Raw genomic sequence first — 22,907 nt, forward strand, 5'->3', positions numbered from 1 at the left:
GCATTCACATCGTGTTGCTTGTATTGGTTTCTGAAAGCCGAAGTTGGAATCCTTGAAAAAGAATTGTGAGTGCAGGGCAAGACGGGCTGTGGCAGACTAGAAGGCAGCAGTAGCTGAGGACCCCCCCCCCCCCCCCCGCTCACCTTCCCGGGAGGGGGACGTGCGGATAAAACACATTCAGTGGGGATAGTCTCACGCTGCAGAGCAAGCCAACCTACGAGTATCCTCCCCGTGTTAGGGTGGTAAGGGACACTACTGAAAATACAGAGCCCTGTTTGTTTTGGGTCAGAGGCAGTTTATTTTAAATGATTTCATTTACATTTATAAGCAGCTTTTCTTGACAGCAATTTTGATTAAGTTGCCTTCAGTTCTAAAACAAACCTCTGTTGCTTTCAAACTTAATGTGCTCTGTCCCCAACAAAACATATGAAAATATAATTTAAAGCACAGTTTCACAGACACAGTACGATACATTCACTATACACGGTATAACAAAATATTCCCATCCTTACCTGTTTAGTAATACTGTCACAAGGAATAAGTAAATAGAAATTGAATTTGTTTTATAGTTGAAAGAAATTTAACATGCACAATGACTATTTTATGACTGTTTAGCTGTTGAACTACTGATCCAGCCTACATTTCTTGCACTAGAAGGAGCAAAGCTAAATAATGACTGCTGGCCTAAAAAAATTTTGGTCAATTATAGGTAGATATGAAGTATCCAAGCAGGGCCTTCTTATGCACCAACTAGTTGCTTCTCATTGTCTGGATCACCCTTTTTCAACCTAGAACACTGTATATTCAGGACCAAGACCACTCTTCAGAGATCTGAGGAAATTTTTCGAGGGCAGTGTCTTTAGAAATACTTTAAAATCCCTCATTATGAGGGATCGACAACTGAAGAATATAGAAGCTTACCCATCTGGCCAGTCATCCTTTCAGACTGCGTGAAGAATTGAGGAGGGACACCTGCTTCCCAGCTGTAAGACTTTCATCAAATGGGAACATGGAAAGTTGTTTTGTAAGCAGTTCGAGTTTGCTTTTCACCAGTTTTGTGGGCAGTTAGCCATCTCAGAGCAATTTTTATTGCATAATGAGGCAGTTGGTAAACTCTTGCATGTTTAAGGAATAGCACTTGGGAGAAAAGAACACTCAAGGCATGATGGTATTGTTGGTGAGAAAAACTTCAGGAATGGTCCAGACGTAGGTCACTCTAATGGGTCATATTAGTCACTCTCTGACCACCTGCCACAAGAAGCACTTAATTGTCAATAAGGCTCAATTTCGTGTTTCGGCAAAATGTTTTATAAAGCTAAACAGACGTTGCCAATGGGAATACAGACCTCTACAACGTGATGGGAAAAGTGCCTTAAAAAAAAATGTCTAAAAACACAATGAGCGTGAAGAAGAGGCAGTTGGGGGGTGGCGTGGGGGGGATCTTAACAAAAATGTCCTCTTTGAAACGTGCTTGTAATTTTCTTATTTGCAACCCATAGGTTAGGGCAGTGGTTGCAAGAATTGGCAACACATAAAACATTAAATCTGTTGGCAATAGAGAACTACAAAGTGCTTTAAAACTTCACCTAAAGATGAAGATAGAACTAAATTTCACACACACAAAATTTGCACTTAAGTATTTCAAAGTGTTTTCTAACAGATTTCAGGGAAAAGTATTTCACTAAACTGGTATCTTGGTCCACAAATATCAACAGGCATAAACTGAATCCCTTGCACCCAGCAGGCACTCCATGAATGTGTGTGAAATTGAGTGAACTGAATAGACTATTTTGTACAAAAATGCCATGTAGAACACAAATGATTGGTAAATCAGATGGCAAGATTTTCAGCTTTTTAAGGGGCAGAAGGATTTGCAAGATAATATAAAACACAGAAAGCACACCTTTTACGTATGTTATTTAAATATGAAAATACTTTTAGCATATTATGTTAAACATTCTTATTTATATTTCCATTACCTAAAGTCTTTCTACTCACAAATACTAACTCCATTATGTAAGGCATGGTAACCAGTTTGATGATGAAGGTATTATTTTGGTTTTGAACATAGTGAGTTGATGTGTTGAAAAACTTCAATCACATTACAATCTTGGGGGAAAAAAAAATCTCAGTGCCAGCCCCTCCTCCCCCCAGTTGATATCACTGCAATACAACCTAATAATATGCAACATGCCCTCAATCTTATTTTCTTTTGGGGGAAATGTGCTGAAGAACCTAGAGCTTTTTCTGTTTAGCACCTTATATCAAAGTAATGAAAATGGGTATGATGATGACATGTGCAAATGTACAAAATCATTAACTCTACAAAGATACATCATTCCAAAATTACAGAAAAGTTTTAAAGCATGCATTTAATTCTTTAAAGGGTTGCTGAATGCTTCCCCTGCAAAAAGGTGGCTGTTTTCAAAATCAGCAACTGCTGGTGAGGGTTTCTTGGCACAGTTGGGGACCAGCATGTTATTGCTGCATCTTCCTGATAATCTCAGCCGACACCGGGGGGTGGAAATTGATTGTGTGGTGCCGCAGGCCCTGAGCTGTCTTGTAACTCTTACCACAACGACATTTGAATGGTTTGCGGACGCGGATCTGTGTTCTGTGACCATTCTTAGCGTGGTACTTTATGCCATTCACATTCTGTGGAGAAGACAAAACGTCACCGATCAGATGCAACCAAGACGTCAGACTGGGGAAAACCTCCATGTGGGTCTGGATTACAATGGACCTCTCCTGGATGGCAGGTGTGTACAGGGTAGGCTTTGCCTGAGCTCTAGTGCCAGCAGCCTGATGTGATCGTGGGCCGTGCAGAGTGGGTCATTTACTCTGACAAATTTTACATAGACTATGTATTCGAGACTGTAGAAGGAAGCACAGTTAGTTCCTCTGCCTAGAACTTTACTTCCTTTCTGGATCATTTTTTCCATTTGGAAGAGCGTTCACAACAAACAGTCATATAAACATAGCCTCAGGATGACCAAAAAGCTGTCTTTCGAAAGAAGACACAGGGCAATAGAGTTCAAGATCTATATAAATCCCTGATGCGGAAACTCACCTGTTTTGCTTCCAGACGGCTGGAATAACCTACCTTACCTGGAATTTTCGTCCATTTTCTACTTTGCATTAAGGCAGGGTCTCTGCCACAAATCTTGCCCAAAATCATGCCGTGACACAGTTGTGTTAAATAAGCACCCGTGGACAGACTGAACATTTATGTGCTGCATTCCAAACATAGGTTATGGAAGTCTCAACAATGTAAGAGTTCCAAAGTTCAAGCTAGCATGCACATTCTGGATTTCTACTAAGACTCCATGCTTTGAATCACTCTACGGACTTAATTTACTATTGCTCAATCCCAATTAAATGGTGAGAAAACGGGCATTGAGTGATGAAAGATTTAAGTAAAAATAAATGGCCTAAAAAAATTAGATGATTAGGTGATATTAGAGCATAGGTTCTCAACTCCCACGTCTGCTACTGCCAGATTTGGGAGTAGGGGAGGACACAAGAGCGAGCTTGAAACAAAGACGGGAGAACAGGTCGTCAGAAGCGTGGGCTGTTTCCTAAAGTATTACGTGAATCTGATTCCACTGAGCCTAGTCCTAAACCCAACTCGGGATTCCAACATAGCAGTCTTGAACTTTACTCAGAAGATGCCCTTCCTGAGCTCCCAGGTACAGGGACGGCCTGCTGTTCCATGGGCATCTAGGACAGTGCCTGGCCCGTAGTAGATGCTCCATAAGCATCTGTGAGTGGTGAATTTGTTAGAACGTGGTTCACTATTCTGGAATGAGTTGCTATTAAAATGCGTTCAGTGATTACTATTTACATTCCCCTCTTAGAGATCCATAACACACGTTATCCTGCTTGACTTAGTTGAACCCAGGGGTGCCAAACAGCAATCAGTTGGCTGTGTTCAGAGCCTGACTGACGGTTGTCCGTGGAGTCAAAGCACAAGGACAAACACCCTTTGCCCTGGACCCCGGGCTCTGGGGCATCTGCACCTTTGTTTCTGTCCATCCCGCATCAATCCCTCCATGCGGGACAAGGGAACCCCTCCCTGTTCTAGAGGCATGTTGGGAAGAACCTGCTGCTGCAGCAGGGACAGAGGGAGAGCAGTGACAGTGGCAGAATCAGGCCCATTAAGATGATGGGTAGACTGCCCCTGCCGGCCTCCTGCTATTCCAGCCACCCCAGCACAAGCCGAAGGATGCGAGTAGAGCCAGCTGCGTATCCCAGCCCGAGCTGGCATCTTTCTGCCACCGCATGAGGCACCCAGGTAAGAACCACCTAGCTGGTGCCAGACAACCCACAGAACCACGAAGGACAACAGTTTTAAGATACTTGAAATAAGTTTTTACAAACATTAGAAAAGCACCACTGGCTTTCTAAGTAACAATACGGTAGGAAGTTTCCTGGCCCGCAAAGACTAGAAATTTGCATCCGTCCCTCGCTGACATCCCATTTACTAAAAGCTCAACAGATACATTCACTGAGCACCTAGTAGGGTCCTTCTCCGTAGATGGAAGGGTGACTCAAACATTTCATGTCCTTGTTTCCACAGGGAACTTGTAAAATGGATCATCAAAAATCAAGAAAATAGAGGAAACCAAAACTAACTACCTTTGGCTAGCAAGCAAAACAGCATGGCGACTCCCAGCAGGAACAGGGCTTAGATACTCCATTCAGGCCTGAGTTTTTACAATTAGGTGAGAAGTCTCAAACCAGAAATTGCTAAAGCCACAAGAAGCCAGTCCAACATGACCGGATCCAGAGTTCGGCAGGAGAAGGACAAGGCCAGGGTGGAGGGGATTTCAGCAGGTCTGTGGTCTGTTCCCCGCTTGAATGTAAACATGGTGGTGTGAGTCTGGCCGTGAGACCGTGAGGAAAACACCGCTAACTCCATACATTTGCTTTATTACTTTGGAAAAATGAGTAAGCCCCTTGCACATTTGGAAACATGTGGCTCTTCCAGGGTTGGCCAAAGGACCTAGAAAACCTACCTTACCCGTCTCTCTCTTTGTCGCCGTGATTTCAAATGTTCACAAGGGTCAGTGGGATACCCTGGCACACGTTAGTGCAAGCTCTAATGAGATTCAAGATTTGCCCCATCTGTTCATTCACAGATAGCAATGGGAGCTTTCACTTTTCTAACACTTGAGGTTAAAAAAGATTCACAGACATGTATATATAATTGCAGAGAGTCTAAAAGAAGTTTGGTCTTTCAGAAATATTAATAACTAACATAGGTGATGGCAGGCGACTTGAAAATGAAATGCTTAAATCCTCTGGTCTCTGGAAAGAGGAAAGGGAGTTGATCTTTGAATTTTTTTTTTTTTTACATTTATTTATTTTTGAGAGAGCGTAAGGGAGAGGCAGAGACAGAATCTGAAACAGGCTCCAGGCTCTGAGCTGTCAGCACAGAGCCCGACACGGGGCTCGAACCCACAAACCATGAGATCATGACCTGAGCCGAAGTCGGATGCTTAACCGACTGAGCCACCCAGGCGCCCCGGGAGTTCATCTTTAAAAAGGGAAAGAAGAAAAGGGGAGGGGGGGCAAGGAAGGTCAGTAACATGAAGAGCTTCTCATGCTGAGTATTTGAGGTGTCCTGTCTTATCCAGTACTCCTGTTTTAGATGAAATGGACACTGAGAAGGTGAGTGAAGCAGGTAAATGATAGGCTTGGGATGGGAACCCAGGGATGCCGGATTCCAGAGTAGTCCACATTTCTCCCAGAATTCCACATACCTGAAGTGCTAGGTACTTACTATGTAGTACAACCAACTGGTGGTCTTTGAAAAATTTTACAAGTTGGGAAGGATTGGGACACTCCATCTGGAGAAAATGGTCAGTAAACTATGGTGGTCTGACACAGGGCTGGCATGTGCCGGAAGGCAGGGAGGAGGCAGCAAGGGGGCACAGGCAGGCAAGGGTGGCATCAGCTCATTTCCATGCCAGGTTCTACCATCAGGAGCTACCTGCCCTGATGAGGGAATAGAACCAGTCAATGCACAACAAACAATTCAGACGCTCTTCTCTAAATTCCAGTCCAGATCAAATCATGAAACCTAAAGTCTGTACGCCAAGCTGGGCCACTGTGTCCTCGACAGTATTTGATTTTTATAGTCCGGACTCAGACCCGAATAAATACAATATGTGACATGTGCCCTTGATATAAAAACTAACTTTCAGTTCCCCGCAGGCCTTGAGGCTCTACATAAATGAGAGGATGAAATCACTTGGGGATTTGATAAGGAAGAAAAATTAAACGAGCTGGGGTTGGAGGGGGTGGTGGTGTTAAGAGTGGAAAGTAAAGCCACCTGTAGCAGCGTGGTGACACCAACCAGCCTGAGAGCTGAAATGGAAGTCACTCCCCCACTGGACTCCGCATGGCCGCACATACAACGTCCAGGATGAGTCAGGTGGGAGTCACATCTTTAAAGTCCCTTTATTAAAGCAATCTGTGTCGAGGGTAGGTAATTGTACAAATGTAGAAAATGCAAAGGAACATAAAAAAAGAACAGGTTAATCACTATTGAACATCTGAGCTACCTCCTTCCAGCATTTTCCCCATGAGAGATCTATCACATGAGATTGGAGTCTCCCACCGTTATGTATTTTTTTTTGAAAGGATTTTGAGGGCATCATTTTATTCCATTGCCCTACTGTTAGAAATTTAGTGTTTCCTAAATTTGTGCTGATAGTGTGATGAACATCCTTGTATATCAATCTCTGCATCCCTGACGATGTGCTTGGGATGCATTTCTAGGAGACTATGGAGCTAAGAATATGGACTTTTTTTTTCCTTTCTTTCTTTCTTTCTTTCTTTCTTTCTTTCTTTCTTTCTTTCTTTCTTCTTTCGATTATTTACTGCCAAGTTGCTTTCTGGAAAGGTTGCCTGTTATACCCCTACCAGGGCTTCTGATGGGACAGTTAGGAGAGGCAAGGAGATTTAGATCCGCTGAGGGAGAGAAGGGCTGATGTGGCCTTCCCGGAAAACCTCGAGCTCACACCTGCCTGGCTGTGTATCTGGACATTAGAGGCCACCTTCACGCTTTCTTCACGATGCTGAAACCACCAATGTTCTCCATGTAGCAGAGGGACCCTTCCAGAGAAAGTGCAGGGGACAGCTTGTTCTGTTGCCTATTTCTTAAAAATACCCTTGATTCTAACAACTCTAATATTTGAAATTATCAAAGGCAAAAAAACCTCAAAGCACCACAGCCCATCTTTTAAAGCCATTCCCAGTTACAAGCTTGGGGAGTCCTCTCTCTCTTGCCTGCAGTCAGAAGAAGAGTGTGGGTTGCACCAAGGTGGATGGGATCAGTTATTCCAGGCCTGAAACGTATCTGGGACAAATCCAAAATCACATTACTGCTCTGGGGTCCTGGTGGTTGGCTGGGGGTGGGGGGAGGGGGGGCGTTGTCTTCTTCCCCATACATTTTGCCTCTGTTCCTTTATCCTCAGAGTATCTATTGTCCAAGCCCTGTGACCGATGCTGAAGGGTCTATGAGCTGTGTGGACCCTTCGGGTGAAAAGCTAGTAAGTGCTCTCTCCAGTGGTATGAACAGAGCGAGTAGAAAGGTCAGGGGATCGAACTTCAGTTGGGGAATGAGCGCCGGGAAACTTGGTAAGGCCTCCCCCAGAGGAGGTGGCATTTGAGCCATGCCTTGAGAAGTGAGGGGAATTCAAATGAGAAGTGCTGATGGAGAGAGGAGGGAAAGGGAGCACCCCAGGCAAAGGGATTCATCCGGGAAACAACCTGGAGACTCGGCTGTCCTGCTGGGCCCCTCTCCCTTGCCCAACTCAGCATGAAGTCTAGAAAGTGAGGAACGTCACCTCTCTGTTCTGCAAATGCTGGGAAGTGGCGAGAAGCACTGATCTGGGGTCGGTGCCCAAGCAGCTAACGGCTTAGAGACTCCCTGCCAACAGCAGACAAGTCTGAAGGGAGCCCTGGGAATGAACAACAAGATGGCACCACTTCTGGATTCTGCCTGACGCCACAGCACAGCCGCTCATTAAACCTTCCTCAAGCCAACACCCAATCCGACCGTCACGCAGTAAATAAGAGGCAGGAATTACACCAGAGCTCACCACTGCCCTGCGGCCAGTAACTTCCCAGCAGAAAGAGTCAAACTGAAGCTTGAAAGGAGTATGACCACGCTTCCTCAAGCACTCGGTTAGAAGTAGTTACGTGTTTGTTCTTGGCCCACGTATCATTACTTGGCCTTCTGGCCCAGAAAAGGAAACTCACACTTCCCTCATGGAAATCAGGACCACAAATTGCAACCCGGGGTCATCTGTCAGCTGGTGGTACTGAGTCAGGCAGCCTCCGCAGCCCAAGCTTCACTCAATTTTCTTTTGGCCTTACGTGCAGAAAGAACACTCAGGTCCCCAACCACCCAGATGTAGACAACTACAGGAGAAATTGCTGGAAACCCAAGAGAAAAATTACAGCAAAAGAATAATGGTAGGAAAACAAGTGAGGTGGGGAGGCGGGGGGAGGCTGTGGAGAAGGAATGAAGGGGGCAGGGAAGCCTGGAGAGAGGGGCATCTGGAAAGCAGGCAGGAATCAATGAGCGAATTCTCAGTCTAGCTTTGTCCACTTTGAAATAAATAGAGAAGGAAAACTCTCTTTCTGACACGCAAGAGCTACCCTCTGGAAAAATGAGCCTGTCTGACAATCCCTTGGCTTTCTGGCCTCCCGAGGTAACAGCCTCCTTGCCTTTCCTACTCTGTCTTCCATGCCTCTGACGTAGAAAATGTGTGTCCCGGGGCGCCTGGATGGCTCAGTCGGTTAAGCGTCCGACTTCGGCTCAGGTCATGATCTCGCGGTGCGTGAGTTCGAGCTCCGCGTCGGGCTCTGTGCTGACAGCTCAGAGCCTGGAGCCTGTTTCAGATTCTGTGTCCCCCTCTTTCTCTGACCCTCCCCTGTTCATGCTCTGTCTCTCTCTGTCTCAAAAAAAATAAATAAACGTTAAAAAAAAAATTAAAAAAAAAAAAAAAAGAAAATGTGCGTCTGTAACTCTGAGTCATGTTCTGACCCCAACAGCTCCCCTGTCCTGATGGGATTCTCACACCTCCACCCTGGCGTTTTCATTTTACACAAAGCATACCTGGACTTTTCCATGATAAAATGCTAACAGTATAAAATAGGTGAAACCTTGGCCACTTAGTCTTGTGATTCATTTGTGTTGCATGCTTCTATATAGTGGCTGGCACAAAAAATACTGAAGTCGTTTTCTTTTTTAGTGTTCAGGGACATATTTAAGAGCAATGGGAGAACTGCTTATGCTGTTGCACATCTTTTAAGCCTTTTTATTAAAAAAAAGGTCAACCTGCTGAGCTATGGGTAAATTCGCATATCATCAAATGTACCAAGTATGTTTCTGATTTTTATATTTCTGTCTCACAGCTGGATTTTAAAGAGTTGCTGACACTTGGCAGAAGTGTTGCAATTTTTTTTTTAAAGTGTTTGTTTATTTAGTTTTGAGGGGGAGAGGGGCAGAGAGAAGGAGACAGAATCCCAAGCAGGCTCCACACGGTCAGCACAGAACCCGATGTGGGGCTCGCACTCATGAACCGTGAGATCGTGACCTGAGCTGACGTCAGACACTTAACCGACGGAGCCACCCAGGCGCCCCGAAAAGTAAAAGACTTTTTAATCAAGTATGTATCATCAGCTAAGAATGTATAGATTTTAATATTTATATAATAAATATTCTTCCTTCCTAAAAAAAACAAAATTTGTTTTTTAAGGCGCCCTCTGGACTGACACCTGAATGTTGTGGGTGTTCCTCATTCTTTTGTCCCTTTGAGTTTTCTTAACAGAAGATCTAGTGCCCCGGGCTGTTCATGACACCCAGCCAGGCTCTCGGAGACACGGGTTCCACATCATCTATATAGAGAGGGCACTGAGGTGGGCCATTGGTGAGAAAGATTTCAAAGCCCCCTTTTCTGCCTTTCCTGCCAGTAGGCGGGGGCTGGTGGGGGCGGGAGGGGGCAAGAGCTCCCTCCCCGAAAGCTAAATACCCTAGCACATCCACTACTTTTAAGACGTCAAGGCCGCCTTCGGAGAGCCACCTCCACAGCCAACCACTGAGGCAGGTGCTTGGCAAACAGGTGACACACTTGATATTCTGACTGATAGGACATGAGTTTGAAGACCACCGGGAACACGATCCTCCTACCAAAAACACCCCCTCTTTCGACCTGCAGCTCCCGCGCAGATGAGCAGAGGGGAAACCCCACGGAACTGCCAGGGACCAGGGGCCCGCGTGTGCCCAGGCACATGTCTCCGGGAGGACCGGGCACTCAGCCCGCACGGGAGAGGGGGGCATCTCTGCCCGGGCTGCACACTCGCTTGGGCAGGAGGAGCTGCTGCCCGACGTGGGGCTTGTTTTTCCACGCAGTCATGCCCGGTGGGGTGGTGGTACCGCGTTTACCTTGTATCTCTTTTTACATCCAGGAACCGGGCAGGCAAAAGGCTTCTCTTCCCCTCCGTTCATGCACATCGAGCTAAGGATGGCTTCGGAGCTTATGGCGCTCTCTGTGGTCCAGGACTCATCGCTGTCCGACTCCTCGTAGTCGACCTCCTCCTCGTCGTACTCGCTGCCTGCAGGGTCAGACAAGCGCAAGAGCCATCAGCAGCGGTCCTAGGGCTCCCTCCAGTTTGCTCCTGCCACCCGCAGGGCAGGGAGGAATGGGTGACCACACGGGGGCCACTCCTCCTGCCCTGGGGGAACATTCCAGGCACAAAGGGACTGCCCTGGGGGCAGAGAGACCTGCGTTTCCACTAAGAGACCAGATTAAGAGCTGCCCAACGACTCCTGGCAGGCAATTAGCTGAGCAAGAACTTGACCATGACATCCTGGCAGGCCAGTCCGTGACTCCAAAGGTGCCGGGAAGGCTCTGAGGCCCAAGCCGAAGACACCCAGCCACGGCAGACACCCCTGCCCGAACACGTACACACCGGCTACGGCTGACGTTCCAATGCACAGAATTCTGTCCCCAGAAGTTCACGCGTATTAGCCTCGTAAATGCAAACACCTGCGGGAGGGGGTTACACTTGACACTGAATAGCTAGCTACACTTCAGTGGGACTTAATTTCAGATCTTTTCCTTTACAGCTCGAGCTGAGAGGACTACGAGGAAATCTGGAACTAAAAGGGGGTTACCAGAAGCTAGGGAGCGGGGGGCTGGGGGGGACCCAGAAACACCTGAAGCTCCAAACCCAACTCATGTCCGAGTACAAGTTGTAGCTCATGGAGGACCAAACACCTCCCTACCACACCTGTCCCCAGGGTCCTGTCTACACCTGTCTTTTCACAGCATTCCCTGGGAGGGCGGGCTCACCCATCCCAGTCAGACTGCTAGGATGGGAGGAGGGGACTCCCTTGTGTTCCTGACGCTAAGAGCTCTGTTCGGAATTGAATTAAAAATGTGCTTCCCAGACTTCTGTTCAGGACGGTGGGGACGGAGAACCACTTCAACAAGCAGCCGCTTTTTGCTCTTTTTTAATGAGGCCCAAAGCCATTTATGTTGAGCTTTTGCACAATACAACCCCGAAGGACATAATTCTAAAGATCATAAACAGTGTAAAATAATATGTTGACAAGTCTTAATGCATTTACAAGCCCCGTGGAATAAATAGGAATTATAGCACAACATTAATAAGAATTATATGGTAGCAATTACAGTTGTGAAATTCATCCCCCAGGTGTGAGGCTAAATTGCACCAGGGGCCTGCCTGGGTGCTCCATGGTCCGTCTCTGCTACATCAATTATTTCAACACCAAATATTGGCATTTTTATTGGGTTTCATTTTAATAGGCATTAATAAGATTGTTTGAAGAGCCAATTGAGCCAGGCACAAGGACGCCGGCCTCTGAAGCTAACACTTAAAAGGATCCACGAAGGAAGGAAGGGACTTCAGGTTGATGGCGCGCCTCTTGTGTTTCAGGCACGGTCGATGCATTATCTCATTTAACCCTGGAGAGGACTGTTGCTTTCAAAACAGGAGGAAACCGAGTCCAGTGAGGTTCAAGAGCTTATGCGCTTTCAATGAGCTATTAAGGGACACTGCTTTTTTCCCCACCGTGCCTCCCGGCCTCCACTGCCAGCTGCACTCCCTTTCGCTGGTTCTTTATCATCTACCACTCCGGAGTCCAGAGCAGTCTGTTGTGAGGCCTATTTAGAAACTCGGCTGGTGCAGAAAAATCAATTTGGCAAACGGTTTGGAATTCAACTTTCAGCTGGGTTGAAATAACTCTGGGTTTCGGTAACCCTGCTGTATTGGGCCGTAGCCCCCAGGAATAAGAGACCCGTTTGGAAATGCTTCTACGAGACAACACAGGGGTATATACTCCGCCGTGTTTCGGAGTCTGTGAGCAAATTCTGAAATCTGTTTTTAAGTAGGGCATTGTTTAGGACATTTTGCTCTTAAACAAATGCCACATGCTGGTGTCCTTTAAATTGCTTGTTAGAAAACTATAAATGCTATTTCACAAAGCTCCTCCAGCAGGCTTTCGGAAAGTTCGAATGACTAATTTACCCATCTAATTGGGCTAATTTGTTAACCTGAATACCAAGAACCGTGCGACATTTACAACTGGGGGGAAAAAACCTCAGACCAACTGAGGGCTTAATGAAGCCCAGCAGAAGAGAAAACTTCAAGACTCCACTGGATCAAAGGGAGCCAGCCCCTGAGGGCTGGATGCTGGGGACACAGTCGCCTGGAAACCACGCGGCATCCTGCAGGTAGGGGGACCACACAATTCATCATCCGAGCTGGGGCGCCTGTGAAGGGAAACGCCAGCCCCGGATGACAGGCGTGAAGGGGCACTGTCCCTGGCTAACTGCCCGCCCCCGCCCCCCACACCCCCTGGCAAGGCACCAGTTCACCACAGGGACCGCTGGGGCGCTTTGCGAAATTAACCGGCTCCCTTGGTAGGGGATCAAGAAGCACCTGTTTACACTGAATTCTAGCCTATAACAGACATCAGTGCACGTCTTGGCTGGGCATGTCAGCTGAGTGACAAGCTACTGGCATCCACTTTCTCTTCTGTGAAAGGGACACAAATCTCTTCCTTGCAGTTTAAGGATTAGAATTAACGCCTAACAGAACGTCTGCACATAGTAAGTGCTCAAAAACGTGGAAGACAACGTAACATCATTTTTGTGATAACATTACATGAACACGTTGCATATAATACGTTTAGAAAGGCCTGTTGTGAAATCAAGCAAAAACTAAGATAATTCTGAAAGACATGGGAATCTCCACCAGAAAGACAAGCGCATTGTGTGGACTTCTCAGTGTGGGCAGAGCTAAGCACCTCCCCATCTACAGGGAGGTCTGGGAGCCCAGGTCTGGGGGCTTGTGTGAGCCCTGGTCGGCCACTGACAAGCTGTGTGGCCCCGGGCAAGTGACGTCACCTCTCTGATCTTTTAGACTCCTCACCTGTAAAATGGGCTAATGCTACTAACCAGCCCGTAAGGCTGCGTGAAGCATAGCTGAGTTCCTGTTTTTCAAAACAACATACCGACGGGGCGCCTGGGTGGCTCAGTCAGTTAAGCGGCCGACTTCGGCTCAGGTCACGATCTCACAGTTTGTGAGTTCAAGCCCCGCGTCGGGCTCCGTGCTGACAGCTCAGAGCCATGAGCCTGTTTTGCATTCTGTTTCCCTCGCTCTCTCTGGCCCTCCCCCACCCATGTGCTCACGTGCTCTCTCTCTCTCAAAAATAAGTAAATGTTAAAAAAGAGTTGTTTTTTTTTTTTAATTTAAAACAATACACCGAGAACAATGCCTGGCACAGGATAAACATTAAAGGAGTATTTGGTACATAAACAAGTAAAACATTATAAAAACAGGTTCCTCATTTCGCCCACCGTTCCCTCGCTCTTGAGGGTACAGAAGTGTGTGTGTGTCGGGGGGGGGGGCTCTGTTGCTTATCTTAACTGTACCCCAAATGCCACCCTGTCGTCCAACAGAGCTGTGAGCAGCTGGAAGGCGAGGCCTGGTCCTCAGCTGCTGGCCGTCTTTCATTCTGCAGCCAGGGGACCTGCGGCAGGTGGGGACAGGCGTGCTCTGCTCCCAGGCCACACGCACGCACGTGCCAGCACCCACCTGGTGCTGACATCTGGAAGACGTGCCGGCAGGGCCCGGGGTGTCCTGCAGAAAACATCTGCAAACGGCCACCGCCCTTCGTCTGCTCTCGAACATCTTTGCGCCCTAGGAAGAGCGAACCCGAAACTAAAGTTACCTCCGGAGTTACGAAAACATTTGGGCCAAGCCCCTCTCTTTTGTGCTGTATTCCTTTCCTCACGTCTTTGCGTGGAGAAAAAATACGCCCCAGGGCGGTTCATTTGTCATGTGTGCCGCATCTGCGATTTTCAAAACGAACTTCATGAGTTCCTGGTAGCTTCCAGACCATTGCTGGAGTTGCCCCGCCCGTTACGGGAAGTGGGGCGTGGCAAAGCTGGGTCTCCCAGCAGGGGCCGCCCAACAATTTGGTCCTACATCCGATCAATTAAACCTTGTTGAGTATGAGCATGTGGGAACGTATTTATTGGAAAAGGCATGTGTGCACTAACACGTTACTGTACAAACATACACAAATCAAAGGATGAGGATAAAAGAAGAAGTAAATGTATCATAAAAGAGGGGCGCCTGGGCGGCTCAGTCGGTTAGGCGTCCGACTTCGGCTCAGGTCATGGTCTCACGGTCCGTGGGTTCGAGCCCCGCGTCGGGCTCTGTGCTGACAGCTCGGAGCCTGGAGTCTGCTTTGGACTCTGTGTGTGTCCCTCTGTCCCTCCTCCGCTCATGCTGTCTCAATCAATGAGTCAATCAATCAAGTTCTGCTGGGGGACACTGGGTCATGGAATCAGAATCCTGGAACTTACGGGCCACTGCACCCCACATTCGGCCGGCCCACGGTGGTCTGTGCGGAGGGCTTGCCTTCTCAGCGCTACCTGGCCCAGGATCGTAAGCGGCAAAAGGTTATGGTTATCCCTTTCGTCTTCATCTTCCTTTCTTCTCCCCACTCTCGCTCTCTCCTTTCTACAGGGCAGCCCTACATCCTCGCAAGGGCCCGTTGAAAAGGGCGAGGTGCTCAGACACAAAACCGGAAAACACCGGCCACGAACGGACAGCCCCTCCTCAACTTCATGCTTAGAGGGCCCCGAGGAAGGCTTTCTGACAAAACAGAGCGAAAGCTTACGGACCCTAATTAAGAAGAACAGGTGAAAACTGCCAGCGGGTTTGACGGATTCCAGTCGTGGCGCCCCCGTGCCCTGGGTTGTGCTACCTGGGAAACAGCGCAGGAGAACCCTCTTGGAGACATTTCCCCTGCACTTTGAAACAAACATCGGTTGGCCTGATCAGGTGTCCAAACGTGACGAACCCGTTGTTCCCTATTAGAAGAGAGTACACCCTCCCAGATCTGCGTCTCAAAAGGGAGCCCAAGAACGGAGGACACACAAGACGGGCTGCTGAGCACTCTGGCGGACGCTAGCCCAGCCACGTCTCTGTTACGACGGTCACTGCCTTTGCAGGTCCTCTGGCTACAACACTCCATGGCGCGGAGGGCCTGTCCTAACACGGCCTGTTCATTTCAGTCCACCGGTGGGCCGCAAGAGAAGATTTTCGGGAGGCATTTATGACACAGTAACAATGCCTGCTTTCTGTTGGCCTCCTTTTGCTTTCAGTCATTTGCTCCCCAAATTCTGGCGCTCCCCCACCCCCCAACCCCATGCCTAAACCTCTCTGTGTTTACTTGGACTTCTTAATAAGAATCGCAGCCAAGAACGAGCAGGTTTTGTTTTACACGCGTCGTTCTGGAACCAGAAGGAGTGGGGAGCTGCTCCTGCCGCTTAGGGTTTGGGTGCCTCCTGTGTGCCTGGTGCTTGTCCCGTAACCAACCTTCATTGCCCCAATTTAACAGAGGGGAGAGCAGGGGGTTCAGGAGGTGACAGATGTGCCGAAGGTCACCTGGCCAGAAACAGGCAGACTGGACGGGTGCGAGGGTACTTGGTCCCAAACCTCGTGCTCCTTTCTTTTCAAATTGAACATCCCCTGCGTGACGGATCAAAACGTGACACACAAAACAAGGCCCTGGAGAGACCGGAGAGGAAGGAAAGGGGACGCATCGTCGTGTGGAGTCACAGCCGCTCGTGGGGTGCACACGGGAGTGTGTGGGAAGCACTGGGCTCGAACACCAAGTGGTTTCAACCCTGCCCTCCCAGGGTGGTCACAGTCCAGTCTTCCAAAGAGGAGCTACATGAGCTGGTTTTTCAGATTCTCCTTTGTCTTAGATACTATGACTTTTAAAATGCCACCGGTCAGTGTGAGAGTTTCTCCAAGAAAATGTCATTTCACCGCGCCCTGCCCACATAAACACTGGCTGCCAGTGGTCCGCCTCGGGCTGACTTTTCTATCATCACCATCCATACTGCACAATCCCCACGCGGGGCCTGCGGTGGGCAGGACAGCAGCCAAGAGAGGCAACCCCGAGAGCCCCATTTTGGCATCTCAGTTTGGGGAGGAGCACAACCTAGCAGAGAGGGTTTCGTGATAAGGCAATTACCATTCTGCAGGATCGCCAGAAAGATCCCACCGGTGGTTGGCAAAGGAAGTAAAAACCAGAGCCTTTCTCATGCATCATATGAGAAAGCGAGGTGGTCCAGAGCCTCTGCACACACACACATACACACACACACACACACACACACACACACACACACACACGCAGATTCACCCACCTGGACCCACATCACTGCCCAGGAGCCCTGCTGAGTGCCTCTGGCAAGCTCACTGTCACTCGCCCCAGGAGCCACTTCAAATCTTGTCTACTCCCCTCCAACCTCTGCCCATCTGTCCTTTGCTTACCCCTTTAGCCTGTGCGCACGGCCTGCTCTCCATTGGAGCACCCACAGTGTTCTCATTCCTTGTATTCATAAACATAAAACACTGACACACAGATAGATGAAAACAAGTCAACCTTTTCCAGAAACCCAGCATACCCCATTTTCCCTATAATGCAGATCATTAATATTCATGCACAAGTGCTAACTGCAGTGACAGCAAATTAAAACTCTCCTGGGGTGTCAAATTCTGGCAAATACATTAGCAAAGAGTCGCCTGCCTTATAGATTTATCATTATAAATTAGCTTTAATTGGTACTGACCCAATTTATAGAAGCTACAGCAACAATCATCTAAATGAATTGGCAACATTATGATGACCATGGAAGACACGCTAATGGCTGGGGACTATGTGCCGAGCCTCGAAAGTTCTTGACCTCCTTGCTCCTGGCCTCAGCTTATTCCTGGATGTCATCCTCCCCCAACTGCTCCTTAACTATGCAAATGGTCCTGGCTCTCCAAGCCAGAAGCAACCTTTCCCTCATAGGACTCAACACTTTCTAACTTACTTGGAGGTGCCTGGCCATTATCTTTGATAATCTGCCCAGTGCTGTGGTTGCACTTAAGGAGCCAAAGACATGAGCTTGTTGGATGAATTAATGAGGGAATATACTTCTCTGGCTCTAGTAGAAGGGGACCCAATATTACACAGCTCTTGACCTCCTACAGTCTTAAAAAAAGAAAAAGTGAGGGGCGCCTGGGTGGCTCAGTTAAACATCCGACGTTGGCTCAGGTCATGATCTCAAGACTCATGAGTTCGAGCCCTACATCAGGCTCTGTGCTGACAGCTCGGAGCCGGGAGCCTGGAGCCTGTTTCAGATTCTGTGTCTCTCTCTCTCTCTCTCTCTCTGCCCCTCCTCCACTCACATTCTGTCTCTCTCTCTCTCTCTCCTTCAAAAATAAAAAAACATTAAACAAATTGTTTTTTAAAGTGAATATATTATCTTACTTGCCTTTTAAAACCCTCTAATGACTTCCCATATCAAGGAGCAACCCGATGCCTCATCATGACCTTATTCCATGTCATAGCTGCTTGGAACTTTATTATCTGAAGGACTTCTTCTCCCACCCTGGAGGGGTCCCCTTGCCAACTGAGGGCTCCAGCTGGGCATACTTCTCTGGGTCCCCAATTTCCCAGCTCTTCATCCTGGCTGGAGGAGAAAGAAACTGCCCCCCAAAACAAAATACTATTTCCTCCTTTATTGTCCCCAGCTCTTGGCTATTTTTCAGGACAAATGGGCACCGAGAAATGACATCTCATACATGTGAAACTCACATAACACTGTGTGTCAACCATAAGAAAAAATGGCAATGTCTCTTCAGTACAGCCCAGATTTCAGCAATATCCACCCCCTGCCTTTCTGCATCCCATTAGGAATTCCATTCTTTTACCTTTGGGGGAGAGTAAAAGGACTTATTTTCCCTTAGCCTTCGAGTGGTTGCTCAAGAGTCATAGAGATTTAACCTAAAAGTTTTCTGTGACAATTGGCTGCTCTGGAGACCTACCCCCGATGCAGAGTCATAGTGTTTTCAAAATGCAGACTGTGACCCAGAAGTGGGTCATACAATCAATTTGGTGGGGCATGAAAGAAATAAAATAAAGACAGAATGGAATAGAAGGTGTCAGAGTCTAAGAAGTCTTCATAAAACTTGTCTCAGGTGTGCATCTCAATTTAAAATACAGTTCTTAACTATGTGTCACGCTAAAAAAAGCTTAAGGCTATTTTTGACCATGAGCATCTCAGTTTATAGAACTTCTAACTAAAAGAACCATTTCATCCAGATTAGAAAACCACCAAACAATTTTAACCAACATTTAAGTAGGATGTAAAACAGGTCAAAAGAGAAGAGAAAGGTCATTTTTGGTGACCGTCACCAAGGTATTGTGTCAGCTGGCAGGAACCTACAATCTACCTGAGAACGTGGGCTGTTGGCAAGCCAACCTCAGGACCATCTGGAGGGCACACATAGACGGGGGGCCAACAGGTGAAATAGGAAAGTGACAGGTGTATACAATGGGCACCAAATATGAAGACAGTTCGTCACAAAACGAAAAAGATTGTGGTACCCTTTATGACTGCGTCCCACCATCATCTTGGTCAATGCTCTCAGGGACAATCTCTGTTTTCAGAGTAGGCGCATCCGGTTCTAAAGAATGGCACAAGTCATTCACAGACCTTGTGCTGAACTAAGAAGGGTCACCCACGGTACCCTGGACTCTGCCCGGTCTGTCATCAAGTTGCCGAACAGAATGGGTTCTCAGAGTTTCAAATCAGCCAAGCTAAGTAGGGCAGGTAGCAAGCACAGGCCTGTGAGTGGTGAGTGGGCCTTCTGGAGCCAATGCTTTGGGCCAGACCCAGAGAATCACAACTGCCCTGAACCAGGAAGGAGCTGGAGCCAAACTCAGGAAGGAGAGACCTAAGTGTGTCCAAGGGCAGTGGGGAGATCCGCCTTCCCCATCACCCTGATCGGCTCACTGGGAAATCACCGTCACAGGGGAAGTTCTCCTTATTCCCTGCAGCATCCCCAGCACCGAGCACAGCACCTGGCCTCAGTGAGCCTTAGCTCGTCTTTGTAAAATGAATGAAATCCACAGGAGAGACCCCTGCACCGGAAGAACATTTGCTGTGTGTGTAATGTGCACATCTTATACTTCGTGATTATGCTTCTTTAAAACACAACGCCATCTGTGCATGACATAACGAAGGGACGCGTGATGACGACATTAGGGATGACCTTGGATCTGGGGATCGGTGGGACGCACATCCTCCAGTTAACCCTGATGAGCACGGCTGCAAGACCAAACCCAACCCTGTGCAGAGGCCGTGTGGGAAGGCAGGTGGCTCAGGGGCTTGGGAGCAGGCTGCCTGCATTAGGATTCTGGCTCTGCCGTCGCTAGCCTTATTTCACCTCTCTCTACCTCCTTTCTGTTATTGGTGAAACTGAAAAAAACACTAGGGTTGACCTCACACAGCTACCGGGAAGACCGTACGGTTCAGCGTGGATAAGGTGATCAGATTAATTTCTGGCACATAGTTGTGTATATATTAGCACTAGCTGGAATTATTATTTTAATCAGTAACTAAAATTGTCTAGACTTGGGCGCCTGGGTGGCTCAGGCGGTGAAGCGTCCGGCTTCGGCTCAGGTCATGATCTCACGGTCCGTGGGTTCGAGCCCCGCGTCGGGCTCTGGGCTGACAGCTCGGAACCCGGAGCCTGCTTTGGATTCTGTGTCTACCTTCTCTTTGCCCCTCCCCCACTCATGCTTGCTCATACTCTCTCTCTCAAAAATAAACAAACTTTAAAAAAGTCTCAGTTTGAAAGAAATGACATAGGCTAGACAAAGCCTAACAGGAAATCACCTGGTTACAGTCATCTGCCTAAAACGCACAGACAAAAATACCTGTACTTTGCATTTCCAATACAACGGATCGAAGTACTGATTTCTAATGCTGTCGGGGAAAAAAATAAAACGCTGATTTGGGATAAGACCGCTGAACTGACTTTTGTTAATTGGTTCACCGTACTGGAGACCCGGGGATGAAAAGGACAAAGACTCTCTGCCCTCGAGGCGTGCAGTGAGGATGCGGGCACCCCCAGTAGTCTGTCGTCACACCTCAGACTCCTCCTCTGGGGAAATGACCTGCTTCTAAAAACATGAACTCTGGGGGGCCCTGGGTGGCTCAGCTGGTTAAGAGTCTGACTCCGGCTCAGGCCGTGCTCTCCTGGTTTGTGCGTTCGAGCCCTGCGTCAGGCTCTCTGCCGGCAGACGCACTGAGCCTGCTTTAGCTACTCTGTCTCCCTCCTCCCCCTTCTCCCTTTCTCTCTCTCAAAAATAAAAAAAACATTAAAAACATTATTAAAAACATAAAAACACGAACTCGGCAAACAGTAGGGGGCGGGAGGATCTTTTGAACCCAGCACAGCCTCTCCGTGCAGTACAGGCACCTGCGACAGCTGACGATCGGTGTGGGGTCTTGCCTTCGAACCCCGAAATACGGTGTGCTGTGTTCACAGAGCGCGAGTGTTTTTGTGCCGAGAGAGGGCTCCAAGAAGAGGGCTGGGAAGGAGAGGATGACGGATACTGAGGAAAAAGCCTGCAATCACTGAGTTGAGAAATAATTGGGGTCCCCCGGCAGGAACCAGTTTCCACTGCACCGGAGTAACGGTCCCTTTCCAGACACAGCCGATGACAGGGAAACGCACCACAACAGAAAATAAGTTATTCCTCTGGGGAATAATGTCATGGGAGTCACTGAAAGTTCACACAAATCTCCGAGATCTCCCATAAAAGCTCAGTTTCACACTTCGTCCCATGTGGAAACTACAGCCTGTGCCGCGTGAAAAACGAGTTTTATGAGAGTACTTCTGATTTTTAAGAAGGCTATTTGGCTTCGTAACAAGGCAGCTTCCTGAAAGCACCAGTGATGTCGTTTTTTTTTACATACTGCCCCTATCAGGCCGGCTTCAGACTCATCAGGGCCGCGTTAAAATCCGGCGGAACGTTACGCGTGGGACAAACCTTGACAACAGCGATCGGGAGGGAGAAACTGCAGGGGCAAGAACTTCCCAGCCAAAGAGATCGTTTTGGACATGTTATAAAAGTGAGTCAGACTTTTTCCACTCGGGACATGATAATAAAGGCTCGGGTGAGAAGCAGACAACTTGGCCTTGTCTGTTCCTAGCTCCGCCCATAGCTCCACCCACTCCCTACGAGCTGATTTACTAGGCTTTTCCTACGCGCCCGGGGACGGGCGCCATGGAGTGACTCCCCCTCCCCCCCATGGCACTTTGCTTTTTATTTCTATTTCTTTGGCAACATCTCACAGGGTCACAAGAGGACACCGTGGAGCCTGACAGCGTGCGTCCCGGCGCTGGCTCCTTCAGTGACTCACTAGGTGACCTTGGGCCATTCACTCAGGTCCTCCTGGGCACAGCACCCACGGCAGGGGGCTAAATGAGTTAATACACACATAGGTGCTTCAACCAGCACCCGCCATTTAGCAACAACTATCTGCTGTTGGCGTTTTCACGGGCTGAGCAGACATGCGACTTCACAAACTGAAACGTCCATCAGGCCAACGGACGATGCTCAGCTGCTTTTGAAGATCTTGGGTCACTGACAGACCCCAGGAGCCGCAGAAGTCAACAAAGCTGCCCACTGGCACGTGCATGGCCGTGGCTGGCTCCTGCCCCCTTGCTCAGCTCCCTCCCAGGCTCCAGCCCGGGCTGGCTCCCGTGCTCTCGCCTCTCGCCCTTGGCTTGCTCCGGCCTGCTTGGGTTTGACCTATGCTGGGACGTGCTTCAGCAGCCCTGCACCTGGCCACCACACCTCCAGATTCATCCACCCCGAGCGCGGTTCATGGTCAACCCCATTGGGGTTTCTCTAGCCTTCCACCCTGGACAAGCATGTGGAATAGGCTGCTCGGGCCTGACTCCCTCAACTCCCCTGACATATGACACGTGTTGTGGGACAAAGACACGACGCTACTTCCTCAGAGGACGACAACCTTCTTCTCTAAGGTGGACACAGCTGATTTGAGAAATGGCTTTGAGCTTTCCCTGTTGCCGAGACACAGAAGCATCAACTCTGGCCACGGGAGGTGGCCCGGTGATAAGAGCGAGGCCCCGGGACTCGGACTGCCAAAATTCACGTCCTGTTTGCCGGATCTTGGGCGACTTACCTCCTTTCAGGCCCCAGTTACCTCAGTGAAAAATGAGAACCGCATGGGGCGCCTGGGGGGCTCAGTAGGTTAAGCGTCCGACTCCGGCTCAGGTCATGATCTCGCGGTCCGTGAGTTCGAGCCCCGCGTCCGGCTCTGTGCTGACAGCTCGGAGCCTGGAGCCTGCTTCGGATTCTGTGTCTCCCTCTCTCCCTGCCCCTCCCTCATTCATGCTATGTCTGTCTCAGAAATAAATAAATATTAAAAAAAAAAAAGAGGACTACAGCAGTGTCTATGTGCCCACTG

At 48.5% G+C, this 22,907-nt stretch overlaps 1 protein-coding gene across 7 annotated transcripts in view; it reads right to left on the reverse strand.

Moving 5' to 3' along the window:
• Positions 1-2,346: 2,346 nt before the first annotated feature.
• Positions 2,347-22,907, reverse strand: part of JAZF1 (JAZF zinc finger 1) — a 340,087-nt gene continuing 319,526 nt past the window's right edge. For 5 of the 7 annotated variants that reach the window (XM_042968799.1, XM_042968835.1, XM_042968829.1 and 2 more), the window contains exons 4-6: positions 14,143-14,247; positions 10,463-10,632; positions 2,347-2,655 (exon numbers count right to left, since the gene is read on the reverse strand). In XM_042968799.1, the coding sequence (XP_042824733.1) occupies positions 2,479-2,655; positions 10,463-10,632; positions 14,143-14,247 (452 nt within the window). In that variant the 3' untranslated portion in view covers positions 2,347-2,478. The remainder of the gene's footprint in view (positions 2,656-10,462; positions 10,633-14,142; positions 14,248-22,907) is intronic. The other 2 variants (XM_042968820.1, XM_042968805.1) reach the window with 1 other exon arrangement.

Source organism: Panthera tigris, chromosome A2 (assembly GCF_018350195.1).
Source record: "Panthera tigris isolate Pti1 chromosome A2, P.tigris_Pti1_mat1.1, whole genome shotgun sequence".
NCBI lineage: Eukaryota > Metazoa > Chordata > Mammalia > Carnivora > Felidae > Panthera > Panthera tigris.